The 16,288-nt window shown below is 39.5% G+C and overlaps 1 protein-coding gene across 1 annotated transcript; it reads left to right on the top strand.

Annotated features, from left to right (window-relative positions):
- The first annotated feature begins 3,901 nt into the window (after nucleotides 1–3,901).
- Nucleotides 3,902–8,840, top strand: fosb (FBJ murine osteosarcoma viral oncogene homolog B). The gene is made up of 4 exons (XM_037678195.1): nucleotides 3,902–4,051; nucleotides 6,027–6,380; nucleotides 6,689–6,796; nucleotides 8,241–8,840. Exons 1-4 carry the CDS (start codon nucleotides 3,926–3,928, stop codon nucleotides 8,838–8,840), a joined length of 1,188 nt encoding a protein of 395 aa, XP_037534123.1. The 5' UTR covers nucleotides 3,902–3,925.
- Nucleotides 8,841–16,288: the final 7,448 nt, after the last annotated feature.

Raw genomic sequence — 16,288 nt, 5'->3', positions numbered from 1 at the left:
ATATTGGAGTTTTGTTGTTGTGCGTTCAAGTTAAAGTAAAGGTCTGTCGTTACTTACCCATTGCCATTTGTGCCTGTATTTAAATTTTTAGAGACTAAAATGTTAGCTGTTTTTGCTCAGAGTGTTATGGATGACTCTCAGCTACTACCACATCAAGTATTACATCAGTATCTGCAGCACTGGAGTTACATCCATTTTTGTGTTGGACAGTGTTGATTAGTTGTGGTGGCCATCGTAAATTGAGTTGATTCCAAAAGTTAATTAGTTTTAGATGTTCATCCAATGATTCAAGTTCAAGTATCGTTACTGTCATTGGCATCACATGTGGTACATGAGGTGGAACGAAATTGTGTACTCAGTTACACCCAAAATAGCAAAAATATAAAGTATAAAAAGAAACAGTATATAAGGACCTAAGATCTACATTAAGATAAACGTTAAACAAACGCTAAACATCTAAGATGTACGCTAAACACTAAAAACAGCAGCCTGAACATGAATGTAACAAACAGCACAAAGGCAAGAGATCAGCAGCATGGATAATCAGAGATAAGCAGCATGGATAATCAGAGATCAGCAGCATGGATAATCAGCAGCACAGATTTCAGCAGCACAGAAAAGTCACATCTATTAAAATGGAATTACAGTGATCTTTTTTTTCTTCCCCTTACAGTGATTATAGCCATCTTTTAGGGTTTTATGAGTCTAAGAGCTTCAGGGTAGAAGCTGTTCCTCAGTCTAGTGGTTCTACACTTAATGCTCCTTAACCTCCTGCCTGAAGGGAGCGGGGCAAAAAGTGTGTGTGCTGGGTGAGTGGGGTTCTTCGTGATGCAGGTGGACCTCTTCCTGCATCTGGAGGTGTAGATGTCCGATTACCGTACTGTCTGACTGTTTCATTAAAATCCATCCAGTGCTTTATGAGATATTTTGCTAAAAGAAAATGTGAAATTTATAAATGACTTCCAGCTGAAACCACACTACATTTAACACGATTCATGTGAAAGTGATGGAATAATTGCTTCTTTTGTGTTTTCTAAGGTTGGCTGTGGTGACTGTCTTAACTCCTCTTGCTGTCCTTGGATCTAATGCCTAAGAGGTTATGTTGACCCCAAAACAGCGGGAGGGTTAAACTGAGTTGACTCCAAAAGTTTATCAGTTAGTCAAATTTTAATTTTAATTTCTGAAAGTTTCATCAAAACATGTGTAGTTGTATATGATATATTTTGCTAACAGACTAGTTGACTCCTGTTAATGGTAATATTTAAAGAAAGCATTAATGTCATCTGTTAGTGCTCATATTTAAGATCAGTCTCAGCTACTACCACACCAAAATTTATGTTAATATCCGTAAAACGAAATGAGTTATAGCTAAATTTATGTTTCTGTGCCAGCCATGCTGAATAAGGTTGACCCTAAAAGTTCATCATTTGTAAAGGGAAGTCCAATGATTACTTTCTGCATGTTTCAGTATAATTCGTTCAGTGATTCCTGAGATATTTTGCTAACAGACACGGCAAAAACAAAGTTTGCCTTTGCCAGTTTCTAATGCAAGTCACATCTCAAAAAGTTTTTTTTATTTTTTTTTAATCAAACAGATTATCTCATTGATATCAAAGATGAACTGTGTGTCTGTCATCACTGGAGCACATGTTTCCATCGCACAGATGGCAACAAGATGTTTGTGAATGTGTTGGTCGCGCGCTTCCGAGCGCTCATTTGCATTTGACTTGGTGAGGAAAAATAAACACGAGCTAAGCTCGAAGTTTCCTGCTTCGCGAACAAAAGTCGCTGACGGTTAAAAATGTAGCGAAAGCTTCACAACAATCGATTCAAATAGGCTCCACGCAGCTCCTGCTCGCCTGCTCAGAAAGAATCCGGAAGCCATATTGTGTGCCTCAAGTTCAGAGCGGGTTACCACGGTAACCGGTTGCTAGGCGGCATAACAAAAAAGACCAAATTTATACGTGCTTGCGTCAGAGGCAACGGCGTATCCATGGCGACGGAACGCTACACACAAACGCAGCACATGCCTCTTGTTTTAGCACAGTTAGCCTTTTAATCTTTAGGCTAAATGTGAAAGTACGAAACTTTTTTCTACTTTGACCAGAATTAGAAGGGGGAACATGGCTTATTTTGTCATTGTTAAAGTTTATTAACCATAATGTTAGCCTTTTGTGCGTAAAACAACAGTTAAAAGTTACACAGTTTTTGACACATTCTGCCTGTCGTCGTTTAATTTCGTTCGTCGTCGTGAATGTGGGCTGGTAACGCGCGTTAACCATCCTCCTTCCTATTTCCTCATCATGAGCGACTTACATCAACGTAATAGTTAGTCATCCCGGTTCCGCGGCGGCGTCTCCGTTAACGGGAGTCCAGGACTCGACGTTCCTCCGTGAATCCTCGTCTCTGACGTTGTTGCAGCTCTGACTAATAACTTGTTATCCCCGGCTCCCCGCCTGTTCTCACATCAGCTGTAGCCCGCAGCATGGCCGCCCCGCGACACACTGACATCAGCACATGTAAATAAATAAATAAATAAATACTTGATTTTTCATTTATGATTTTGCCGCCTTTTAGCCGCTGCAACTCCCCTGCAAGCAGCCTTCCACTTGCCACACTCCTTCTGCTGTGGGCTTTAAAATAAATTAATCACTTTTTTTGTTTGCAGTGACAGGCTGTGATTTCCGTCACTGCTGCCCACTGCATGCTGCTCAAAAGTCAGTGTGGACTTTTTCTATTTCGAGAAATCAGAGACCCTGCACAAGACTGCTATCTCAGTTTGCAGGTAAAACACCTGGTTTTAAGCGCAGAAAATCAGGAAGAGGAAGGCTGTTCTTTCAGAAGGAGTCCCTCCTAATGAGGAGTCCCGAAGGCGTGGGATCTCCCCCATGCACCCTCCCCTTTGCACTTTCTTTTTTTCATTTAGCATATGTATATAAATAAAAGTCTTTCCCCACAATTTATGTAAAGTTTGAAAGCACCACATGTCAACTATCAAACTTATTAAAATGCACATGGTTTCATAAGACTAACACAGCATATTTTATACCCATGATCTAAAATATCCTATATCTCACACGCACATATATTCTAAATGAATACTTTCTATTTTTATCACACTCATTTTTAGTCCTCTCAGACATTGGCAGACGGTGAGAAATATCTTGTGCCTGTGATAAAAATAAATAAACAAATTTATAAAAAGCTATTATTATCCGTCGGCGAGGTGAGCTTCTGGTCCATTCAGTGGGAGAGGGAATCCCTCAACGTCACCAAGGATACCAAACACAACACCGAGACAAATATGGGCATGTACGTCATCGGAACTTCGGGGCGGGGCTTGAAAGCTAGAAATGCCCTGGTTGTACTCGAGGCGGATGGCTTCATTCATAAGACAAGATCTACTACGGCGCACGGTAACACCCGCGTCCCGTTACCGGACTTTATGGATCTATAATCGCACGCTGTTTTTTATTTTTTTATTTATCTTGTGACACGAGCGGATTTTGAGGGGACAGCGCGAGGATTTTACAGCCAGAAAGAGAAGAGAATAAAGGCAGAGGAGAGCTTCAAGAACTTTCTCCCTCTGAAATCGGAGGGGGGATATTGGATTAAGTTTCTTCATGCAACTATTTTGGAAAGAAACCAGATCCATCTCACCGGGAAATAACAAAAAGCTTGACGGTAAGAAAAACACCATATACCGGAAACATCTGTCCGCAGCTGTACTTAAAAGTCTAGGAGAATGTTAACAACTAGGCTGGACTTATTGGTGCACCGCTGGGCAGTAACACCAGCCATGTTCTCCCCGCAGTCCCCCTCCTTTAACCCTCTTGTGTGCTGCTGCTCCGGCCCCGCTGCAGGTGACATCGGAGGTCCTCCGGTTCCTGCAGGTGTCTCGTTCCCTTTCGGTCCCTCCGGGGAGATGTACCAAGGGTTCCCCGGCGACCCCGACAGCGGATCCCGTGGAAGCTCGTCTCCATCCATAGAGTCCCAATACCTGTCCTCCGTGGACTCCTTCGGGAGCCCGCCCCCCACCAGTGCTCCACAGGTAATTGAGACCGCGAGATTAATAAATAAATGAATAAACGGATGCTTGCATGATAAATCAAACAAACAAGCAAAGTGTATGATGCTTGTTTGTTCCGTTAGCAACAGCTATACTTTAAATAATTCCTAAGGCCACATATGTAATTTCACTATAGGCTGTCTATGCAATTAAAACTAGATCAAATAATAAAAAAAGAAAACCGGCTAAATTCTGTATGAATTTAAGGCACATAACAGAAGAAACAGGCAGTAAAACATTGAAATCGTGCCACTTTTTATGAGATTTTTATCCCAACTGAAGAATGATAGTTCGTAAAAGAAGTGCTCGTGTTTCTGTGAGCAGGTGTGTAAAAGTTCCGGTGATTTGTTGCCAGTATGGCAGCCCGGTCTGTCTGACAGCGTGCTCGGATCAGAGCCTAGCGGCTGGAACTCCCTACGTCAGCGCCGAAGCCCCGCCCCCTCTTTCTCCTCTGGTCTAACCGCGTCCTCTCTTCTTCCGCGCGCTCCATTCTCCGCTCACAGGCTTCGCCGTGACGTCAGTGCGTGTTCTATTTTGGAGCGCTACGTCGCGTTGCCAAGGGGAACACCGGGGGTGTGACGGAGGAGGGAAGAGGAAGAAGGGACTGAGAGGGAGGGAGGGGAGGAGAGACGAAATGATTGGTTGAGCCGCTCGCTCTCAGAGTCGCCTCCTCCACTGTCCTCGCGCGCTTTGAAATGAATAAATGTCGGCATGCTCTTTAAGGTTTAGATCCATTTATAAAACGCCATGACTCAGCAATAAGTAAGAATGAAAACTTATAGATTCAGTTTTGATGCATGATTCTTCACTCCCTTATAATGCTGGCTGGTATACACATTTAGCTAAATCTGTTTTGTTTTGCTAACTGCAGTACGTTTATGTAATTAATCTGTGCATTATACATAGTTTTTTATTTTATACTTGTGGGGACGTGTCCCTAATGCCCATTGTCAGATGGACCTTTGGATAAACAGTTTAAAATACTGAACAAAATTAAAATACAACACTTATCAACAGAAACTAATTGACTAAAACAACATTATTTAAATTGTGGTAAAGTTTTTGATCATTTTAGACATTTTTTCCAATCTTAAAAAAAAGAATGACAGTCAGTTGTTCTGGAAGGTAAATGTACATTTAATCATTTGAAAAGAAAAGGGCTGCTGCTCCCTCAGAGGTTTTATATAAATTCTTGTCAAGCTTAACTTTTGAAAGCAGATTTTTTTTAGATGAAAATGTTCCCATGAAAAAAAATATACCTTAGCACTGACTGAATTTCTACATTACTGCATTCATAAAGTCTACACTTTGTTTTCGTTACTGCACTGTCTTACAGAGTAAATAACACTTGTGTTGGATTATTGAACTCCAATGAGGAATTTGTCAATATTTATCATTATTTTTCAATTCTTCATATCAAAAGCTTCAAAATGACACAGAATTTGTTTAAATTTGGCAATTTATCACCTGGCGACAAGCAAGTTTTGTTTGCAAAGTGTTGATTTGAAAACTCTCTTTTTATTCATCTGGAGTGGATATATTTTAAAAACGATTATATGAAGGGATTTCCTGGTGCTATGGCAGCCGGCAGAGACAAATTATGATTTTTAAAGGAAATTCTAAAACTTATAAAAGAAAGGATTATTTTTAAAGACATACCTGTCAGAAAACTTATTTTTACAGACTATTATAGTCACTGGGATGACATGGAGACCTTTTCACACACACCTGAATTAGTGCAAAAAAAGTTTTCACTTTCTTTTTCACTGCAGCCTGCACTCATTTTGCAGCACTGGTCACTTTTTTGTGCTTGTGTTTTTTCCCCACCCACTTTTCTTCACCCACTTGTTCATGTTCAGGGTCTCAGGAAGCAGGTGCTCATCTCCAGGGGCCCTGGAAGTGACTTAACTTGTGTGTGATTCATGTTCAGTGAAATTTGCTCGTCTCTCCTCTGCAGGAGTGTGTGTCAGCAGGTGCTGGCTTGAGCATTGTGGGCAGCGGGCCAGGGAGCAGTGGTGGCGCTGAGATGCCTGGTTCATTCGTGCCCACCGTCACCGCCATAACCACCAGCCAGGACCTGCAGTGGCTGGTTCAGCCGACCCTCATCTCCTCCCAGGCCTCTGGACAGAGTGTTTCCACTGGCACCACCACCATGGCCCAGCCAATGCCACTGGTAGACCCGTATGACATGCCGGGTCCCAGCTATTCTTCAGGGGCTGGCTTCACCCCTCCAAGTTCAGAAACTCCGGGGCCAGCTCCAGGCCCCGTCCGCCAGTCCAGACCCCGCAGCCGCCGTGCACGAGACGAGTCTGTGAGTGAAGATGGCGATGTTGGTGTGTTAGTAAGTTTGTGTGCTTGAGCGGCTTGCTTGTTGACTCTTGCATGTCACACATGCAGTGCAGGTAAACAGCTTACATGGGAACCAAAGGTTCCATCCAAGTAATGTGCACTCACATTTAAAGACATCTTTAAAGGGTAAAAATCTACATTGTAGGCTTTTTGAAAACACATGCAGGGAAAGACTTTTAGAGGACTGGGTGGGAAGAGAACAAAACAATTACGTTTGAAAAAAGTGAAAACGAAGCTTTTCTACTAAGCAGTTTATTTCTGATCTTCCAGCTAACACCTGAGGAGGAGGAGAAGCGACGCATTCGTCGAGAGAGGAACAAGCTGGCTGCTGCCAAATGCAGAAACCGCAGACGAGAGCTCACAGACAGACTGCAGTCGGTGAGTTCAGCCATGTTTCAGCTGCACAATGACTATAATCAGACTTAACCTCCCATTGCATGTGAAGGATGTTAATAATAACTTTTGTGTAGGAGAGATTATTGCAATCAGGTGTTTAGTCTTTTATGAAATCAGTTGCGGTTTTTAGGAGACTGTTGTGCCTGAACATGTTTAGTATAATTAGGGAATTCTTCTTTGAGGCAGCTTACATGTTACCTGTAAGGAATGAAAGCAGTTCTGCTATAGGGAACAGCCATAAATACAAAAAGATGATGTGATAATTCAGATATTTTAAAGTGGGGTTCTATGTAAAGGTTAAAAACAATTACTATCTTACCTGTTGTAGGTAATATTTTGAATTACCTCAACTTGGAGAAGTAGTTTCATTCCAACTCAAATATTTCACAGCAGTTTATTATTCTAGTTCTATTTTATGAACATTTCCAAAATGTTTTTTTTTTTTTTGTATTTATGCAGTAATTTACTCCAAAGCCAATGGTTCATTTCTGAGCGCTGCTTGGGGAAATTCAAGCAGAAACGTTGCTGGAATAACTATGGATGAGGAAAAACTGACGGCAGTGTAAAAGTTAATAAAATGTGTTTACATGAACTGCTTTGAAATTTTTTAGACAGGAGTTCTTTCTAGAGATGAGCATTACTCTGTTCTTGGACTAGACCAAAGAAAATATTAAGGCACAGAACAGATGGATTTGATTATGATTCATTTTGATTGTCTTATAACCTAAATGACTGTGGCTCACTTTACATACATATTCACAAATTATATATTTTCATGCCTAATTAAGAGCACAGGCTGCTGAACAACAGTTAGCATAGATGATAACTTGACATTTAAAGCTAAAGCTAATGCTGCTAGCATTGTGTTTATCAAAGAGAATTTATACATAAATCAAATGCTTTACAGTCTTTACTAAAACCAGTCATGTCAGCTAACATTTCAAACATCTATCCCTCAGAGTTCAGTGAAGAAAGGATTAAAATGAGGAGAAAGCTTTTTACTGCAACATGTTTCCACTATAGGAATCTTTGGTAACCAGAACAAATGACACGTGCAGCAACTACTCAGTCTTAAAGTGGCAGCACAGATTTGCATTAACAAAATAGATTTTTGACATTTAAAAGTGTATCTTTCATGTCATGCAATGCCATGCATCTATTTAATTCTTAGCTCATCAGTTAAGTCCAAATTAAAACCAGTTTCCTCACACTCAAGAACTATCTAGCAGGTAAGATGTTGACTGTTTGTAGCCTTTCTACAGACCCTCATTACAAAAGATCCGAACCATCCCTTTAGATGGATGCTGTAGCAATCACTCTTCTCCTTTATCATTCTTCTGCATCTCGTTTCTTGTCTCACCCACTTGTGTATTGTCCTGTCTCTCACCTAGCTCACGTTGTTTCTCTCTCTGCCTCCTCCTCGCAGGAGACTGACGTACTGGAGGAGGAGAAAGCAGAGCTGGAGGCTGAGATCTCGGAGCTGCAGAAGGAGAAAGAGCATCTGGAGTTTGTCCTGGTGGCCCACCAGTCAAACTGCAAGATTCTATATCAGGAGCAGGCTCAGCAGGGCTCAGGGCAGCTCCCTTCCGTGCCGTCCCAGATCCCTCCCCAGTCCCTACAACCTCCTCCCGTCTCCATCGTGGGCTTGACTATGAAGGAAGACTCTTTCTATCTCCCTCCTGCCTACACAGTCCACCCGGCCTCCTCGCAGCCACAGCCTCTGGTTCCACAGCAGCCGCAGCAAGTCCAGCAGCCTCAAGCAGAGATGATGCAGGAGGTAGAGTTTTCTAGTTCTTACTATGGCTCAAGTGAGCCAGCACCTGGTGGGCCATGCCTCATGGCCAGTGACAGTGGTGGTGGTGTTAACCATGACGATGCGGCCGTTGGCAGTTACAGCACCTCATACACATCTTCATTTGTGTTCACCTACCCAGAGGGAGCCTGCGGGGTCAGTGCCAACCAGCGGAACAGCAGTAGCGAGCAGTCATCCGATTCCCTGAACTCGCCCTCGCTGCTGGCGCTCTGACTGACCGACAGACACGTGCACGCACATATTACCAAGCACACACACGATGCTCACTGGAGGCGGAGGCTGAGACACGCACCAAATCAATCAGCCTCAACGAGTTAAAAGTAGCCGATCGTTTGAACCTGATTGGGTTAAAGTTTACACGTTGGAAAATTAATTCCAGTTTAGAGCCTTAGAGAACGTTGCACATCACTTAACCTTTAACACTGAGCTGAAACAAGGGAGCAGCTCTTTTGTTCTTAGCACAATGCTAGCAACAGAGCACGATTAATGAGTTAAAATAGACACAAACAAAATCTATGTTGCCAATTTGAGTTGCTCTGAATTACCACATTGATTCACAATGAATTCCTTCATTCAAATACTCTCATTGAGTAAACGACAACATGTAGTGCTACACCCCAACACGCACCAGAGCCCCAAACTTGTTCCCTCTGTCGGTTGCCTCTCCGCTAGTGCTCTCGCTTTTCATTCTTTTTCCATCCTTGTTTTTTACTTTCACTGCTTCCCTCTTGTTGAATGTATTTGTGCAGATCTTAAATAAGGACCGAGGACAGTTTGTTCAGGGTCTTTTCGTGGGGGACAGACTGCTCGCTCACCCGTAACTCCTCATCTGCTCCGCTTCCCTCTGCTTCGTCATTTTTTTTGCTGCTCTGACGTGACAAATTGGAGGTCTGAGTGTCAAAGCCTCCCTCTAAACCTTGTGCTTTCTTCTCTCACCTTACAAACAAAACTCTCTTCTGCCATCTGCCAACCTGCCGTGCGACCCATCTCTACCCATCTCTGTTTTCTCCTCTTCTGTCTCTATATTTCTCCCTCTCTCTGAAGTCTTCGACCACTGAGAGGCCGACGACCCCTTCCAGCCCTTGGGACCTTGAGTGAAAGCCGGCGCAGCTAGCATTCCTTGTTGCACCCTGTCATTCAAGGATATGGATGCAACCCGACCAAATAGAAGAACTTCTCTCCTTGGAGCTCATTTGCTCAGATCTTTATTGTGAACAGCGACTCTGCTTACGTCCAACACGCATAAAGATGGACGCCACGATGATCTGCTGAGCCATTTTTTGAGTGACGATTTAACACGACTGTCATGAGAATGAAAGTAGAAAGTGACAGGCTGACCCTGATGGAGAGAGTCCTAGTCAGCCAGCTTTAGGACCAAAAGGTGACACACACAAAAAGCCAAATGGTATGAATACAAAGCTAAATCAATAACAAAGAAAGACAAGAGAACATTTATGCCATCAGAAAAACAGCGTTGTTTTCATGCTCTGAGCTGAAGAAACCGACGAGACATTCGGTCGCAGCTCAGGGTTTATCAGATGTGAACCTTTGTTTAACAAAGGGACTTTTTTCCATTTTTAATCAACAAGTGTTTCAGACAACCTCTACACGTTGGGCTCGGTGGCCTCTGGGCGTGAGTTTATTGGGAGCGAGTCCACTCGGAGGCGCCCGGCCCGTTTATTTCTTTCTTTGTTGAGGTTGATGTGGCGATTGAGCACAAAAGCAAGACCCGAGTGGGGAGGAGTCAGAGAGAACATGTGGCCTGATGTTGAGGAGTGAGCGTCTTTTCCTTCGTCTGTGAACTTGTAAAAAAACATTTTTCTTGTATTGTTTAAGTGAAAACTGTTATATATATATATTTTATTGTTTATGTTTGTTTGTGCGATTCCTTGTTCTGTTCTTTCTCTCGTACTCGTGCCTTTTTCTTTTTGTTGTATTATTTTCACTGGGAGTGTTTCCCCCACAACTGTTATTATTATCTTTGTAACACGTATTTTATTATTTTATAAATATATATATATTTTTATTTGGCAACTTTGGAGGCCTATTGTGCACAACAAAAGAAGAAGAAGAAAAGAAACAGTACACATACATCTGAACATGTATGTGTAGAAGTGTACGTGCCATGATTGTAAACTTTGAATGTCTGCAGATATAAACAAGATATTTTTGTCAATGAAGATTTAGGTAAAATACATATTAAAAAAATGACTATTTTTATAACGGAACAACAAAAATAAAAAAGAGACTATAATGAATTTAAAGTCCCTGAACACGACGCACGATGTCACTGCCTCTGTCAATGTGTATTTATGTTTTATAAACAATATAAAGCACTATCCAAGTTACATTTATTGTATGATGTTATAGACGGTTCTGTTTTGTTTATTTGTTGTTGTTTTGTTCAGTGAGGTCTGTCCCAAAGCTACTGACACCGCAAAGCCACGTGATTCTTTTAGCAAAGAATTGACGAATAACCTGCTTCTGGTTTAGGTTTAAAAGTTTCAAAAAGCACAGACACATCTTCTAACGAGCGAGTCTTTGAAGGAGAACCACATTGTTTGTTCATTTTGTTGTTTGTGGGGAAAAAAACCCAAAAAACTTGTGATTGTATTTGCTGATTAAACACGTTTATTCAAAACAGTTGATTAATTCTATGAATGTTTGTTCAAATGTGGCTCCGGGTGGTCAGAAAATGGACAGACCTCGTTTTTTTTTTTTTTCACGTTTTTTCCACCCCCAATGTTGAATAAGAACTATGTTTGTTACAAAAAAAAGAAAAAGAAAGCTGGAGATGCCATTTTGACTTCCTCCAAATGCAAATGTGATAAAAAAACAACATAATGGTGTCAGCATAAGCATAAAACACGTTCAATAGTTCTCATGTACATAGGTTTTTGTGGTGCTACTTATATGAGACTCACAAAGATGAGGCAGTAACGCATTACTGCCAAATAAAAGACTCTGATTGGACGCCAGTGACAGGTGAATTTAAACAGAGAGCATTGTTTCAACCTCCTCCTTCATCTTTACGTGACCTCAGAAGGCCGTTTATCTTCATCTAGTTTCTTTCTATTTGCTTTAAATCTGCAACTTTACAATAAAAAAATAAAAAAAAGCTCTGCAAAATCTCAAGGGAACATGGGAGATACACAGCCTGCTTGCATCAGCAGCTTTGACCTGACCAAGAGCTTTCCTAATTTTCTAAGATGAGGTGAATGTTCCTGTTTCTGTTTTTATTTCATTTTTCCCATACGTGCTCTGACTTCACATTGTCCCTGTTACGAAATGCAATACTTACAATCCTCTTGGATGAACATAATGTAGCAAACTGTGCGGTAACCAGGCTGACTGCTACTCTATGTCAAGTGTGATGATGTATTGCTTTACTTATTTTGTTACAGTATTAAAAATTAAATACATATTCAAAATAACATTTATTTTTTGAGATGATCTTAAAACAACAATATTGATAAATATATATATATTTATTTTTTCATTTATTGATTGTGTAGAGTGTATTGACTCTCATTAAAAAAAAAAGCTTTTTATCTGGTTGTATTATTTTCAGGGTGTGAGCAAAAATACCCTTTAGGCACCTTTAAAATTGATTAAAAACATAATAAATGTGAGTTTGTTTTTAAGAATAAGCATTAAAAAAAGGCCCAAAGAAGCATGAAAAAAATCATTCCATTTACTGTGAGGTGCTTAAAACTTAACTTGAAGGTTCTTTTAAAAGTGTAATTCTTTTTTGGTGCATATGAATTGCGAAAATTCAAAAATGCTCAAAACTACTGCTGTTCTGATTTTTGCTTTAGCTTCATTTATTCTGTTGAAGAAGATCAAAATGCGTGACATATTTCCATATTTCCTGTGTTGCCTCTACTCGCTGCTCCTCTGTGTCCAGATCTGGGGCTCTGGCCCTTTTTTTTTCTGTTCTGAAACGTTTACATTTTAAAGTTTGTCTCCTCAGTTTCTTGACAGCAAAAGTTGTAATCTCGTTTATTGATGATTTTGAGTAAATGCCATTCATTTTTAATTTCTGGAGAATTACAAAAATAAAGATCTTACTATATGATAAATATGCCCTGATCTGCTTCACTATATGTATATATTTGGCTGATACATGTCTATTGTGAGTTTTTAAGAAAACACTATTAGTCATTTTTTTTGGTGCTTGAGGTAAATCTGCTGTTACGGCTTGAAAAATAATTCTAGAAGGTTTATTATATGGATATTTTAAGAAAGTCTGCTCAGGTGTAGCAAATACCAAACATATTTGGATGCTTACACTCACAAATATTTACACAACCTGATCTCTTTTTTTCATAATTTTACTTGGTGTTACTTTGTTTTTGTGTATTTTTGGACTAAAATGATCAAAACCCAAGTTGTCATAGAAATTTACAAAAGAAGATATGCCCATGAAGGGCAGCACGGTGGTGCAACTGGTAGAGCTGCTGCCTCTCAGCGAGCACGTCCATGGTTCAAATCCCGGTCCAGGGGTCTTTCTGGGTGGAGTTTGCATGTTCTCTCCGTGCATGCGTGGGTTTTCTCCAGGTACTCCAGTTTCCTTCCACAGACCAAAAACATGCATGTTAGGCTGATTGGTAACTCTAAATTGTCCATAGGTGTGTTTGCCTCTATGTGTCCCTGTAATGGACTTGTGACATGTCCAGGGTGTAGCTCGCCCCTTGCAAAGTGACTGCTGGACATGAGCACCAGCGACCCCCGTGACCCAAAAGTGGAAGAAGCTGGTAAAAGATAATGGATGGATGGATATGCCCATGAAGCCATTTTTATTTCTAAGAACCCAAAAGAAACTTCAGCTGACGGACCTTTTAATGAACTTACTCCACTTCTTTCCGACATAACTTTTTGGATACTATTAAGTAATACAAAGTAATATTTATAATTGAGCATTCCTCTTTAGATTTATGAGAATTATCCATAGAGTTATTAAAAATAAAATCATGATGTGCTCTGCATTTAACCCATCACACATGCGACCTAAAAAAACTAAAACATATAAATATATATTGAAAAAAAAAAAAAAAAATATATATATATATATATATATATATAATTTTATGTTCAAACATTAAAAGTTGAGTCAATAGCAGCTTGTATTATTTAAGCTATCTATCCAATTCAATGATTAAGAACCACTACATCAGCTTCATAGGCTACATTTAACAGTTACATTATTTGCTTAAATTCTGGTGGGATCACATTAACATTAAGGTAAATAAGATTAAATCTGCTAACTTGGGAAAACAGACGTGCTCTCCCTTTGTTGTTGCTACACCCATAGCACACAAAGCTTTCTGACATTTTAATATACATTCTATAGTTTATATACATTCTAATATTATAGTACACACATTTTATTATTATTTTGTACATTTTTTTAACATAGTTAGTCTTACTTAGGGCTACAGTATTTTGCCAATATCCACCAAAATGCAAAGCGCAGACAATTGCCCGTTATGGTGATGGCCGCCTGCACTGCGTCACAAGACCAGTAACCAGCGCTACTCTAGTAGTTTTATATAACTCTATGGAAATGTCAGACTCCATCAAAGGTCAGTCAGGTCATCTTCTTCTAGACGGTTTCGTTTTTTCTTTTCTTTTTTTTTTTTTGAGAAGTTTGTTGTGGCTCCTCGGAGTGATGAAGTCCTTTGGATGAAGGACGAAATATCTAAAACAAAACAACAACAACAACAACAGGTCCACATGACCTAACTTTATTTATTTATCTTTATTTAGAACTTCACTTCAAATACAAGAATCTAAAAAATACACACTAAATAACATTGAACATATCAAAAAAGGAAGAAAAAAAGGAAGCAAACAATAATAAAATAAGAAAAATAAAAAAATACAATAAAAAAACAATGATAAATAAATGCGAGTTACAAAGTTAAGTTGTATTCATTACAGATATTTTTTGTTTTTATAGCCTTTTTGTTATTTGAATCTGAGATTGTGTCAAGATACAGTTTTGCATCCATTACAACGAGATTAAAAAAAGGTTTCCTGTGCATTATTTTACTTTTATGGATATGAAACTTAGCAAGAAACAAGATCAGATTGATAATAAATATGTTGGAGGAGTCTTTTGTCTTGAAATCTAGGATACCAAACAGAACATTTTCAAAATAGAGAAGGAAACCAGGTTGGATATTATTGGATATCAGAGCAACAATGTCCTTCCAAAAGTTCTGTGAGTATATACACTTCCAAAAAAGATGAACAGATGTTTCTGGATAAAGCTTACAGAATGAACATGAAATATCAATATCAGTTTTGCATTTCTGAAGAAAGTGTTTGGTTGGGTAAAATTTATGAATTAATTTAAAAGAAACTTCTTTGACTTTATTAGTGAAAAAAAAAAATTTGCGGGAGAGACCAAACTTTTTTCCAATTAAGATTCTGCACAAAGGTGTTCCAATAGGAAACTCAAGATGGGGATGAAACCAGATTTTCTTGGAAAAAAAAACGGATTTTGGAACTGACACCTTTTAGTTGAACTGAGAAACAGAACGTACCAACAGCAGACTGCTCAGGGTCAGGAGGACTCAGACTGGATAGAAGAGAAGTCAACATCTTTAAACAACATGAGCAAACCAGATGGGAGAGCATCAAAGACTATACTATATTCTCTTGGAGTGACAGGAACCTTGTAAGAAACTTTTCATAGCTATAAAGAAGACCATGTTATTAAATAGCTTATTAACTTGAATAATACCATAGTTCTGTCTATTGTTGTCACTGTTGTCCATTGTTGTCATCTTTCTTTGTTGAAATTAGGTCTCTCTTGTAAATGAGTCCTGGAGGCTCAATGGGATTTACCTGTCTAAATAAAGGTTGATTGAAAAAAGTTCCAGATAGAGTTTGAGTTTTTAAGATAATTTTTTATCCATTTTATTTTAAAAGTGTTATTAAAGGAGTCAAAGTCAATAACATTTAGCACACCAGACCCATCTAGATTATTGTGCATGAATTTTGCTGAAATGTCAGTCTCTTTCTCCCTCTAGCGGTCGTAAAATGAACAAACCACACCATTCAAAAAGCGTTCAATACAAAAACAACTGGACTTTATTTGTAACAGAAGATTTTAGGAAGGATAAAGTCCAGTTGTTTTTGTATTGAACGCTTTTTGAATTCATCATGTCCTGGATGACTGAGAATCTTCACCAGCAAATCACATCATGTTCTTTCATGTAGTGTGGTTGGCACAGTGGCACTACAGCCGGTGTTGTAACAAAAAATGTACTCCTACCGTCAAAAGCACAGTGGTAGGCACCTTTTCTAATTGATAAATCAAATAAAAGTAAAAAAGTAAGACTAGCATTGCTATTCCTGTAATGACAATTATTCTTAATTATTTCATTATAATATATAGGCTGCGTAAATGGGTGTTTTCATGATAAGCTAAGCTTCTAAGATTCCGGCACTCACAAATTTCACGCTATCTGCCAATATATGTGAACTAAATACTTTATATTGTGAGCAAAGTTGTTGGTAATCAAGTAGCCGGACGTCAAAACACGTTACTTTTCGGTTTTCAGTGACAGGGGGACGCTTTTATCGACGGGCATACATTTTTCGGCACAACACCGGATGTTGCGTCACCGGAGCGCCTGCTCCTCATTCAT

This window comes from Nematolebias whitei, chromosome 6, assembly GCF_014905685.2.
Source record: "Nematolebias whitei isolate Nwh7 chromosome 6, NemWhi1, whole genome shotgun sequence".
NCBI classification, from domain to species: domain Eukaryota; kingdom Metazoa; phylum Chordata; class Actinopteri; order Cyprinodontiformes; family Rivulidae; genus Nematolebias; species Nematolebias whitei.
This window is presented reverse-complemented; position numbering and strand designations above follow the sequence as displayed.

Excerpts from the sequence above, each read along its gene's own strand:
- fosb (XM_037678195.1), top strand. The coding sequence starts at position 3,926 with ATGTACCAAGGGTTCCCCGGCGACCCCGACAGCGGATCCCGTGGAAGC. Across the intron at positions 6,381-6,688 it reads GCCGTGCACGAGACGAGTCT|CTAACACCTGAGGAGGAGGA; the intron begins GTGAGTGAAGAT and ends CTGATCTTCCAG. Across the intron at positions 6,797-8,240 it reads TCACAGACAGACTGCAGTCG|GAGACTGACGTACTGGAGGA; the intron begins GTGAGTTCAGCC and ends TCCTCCTCGCAG.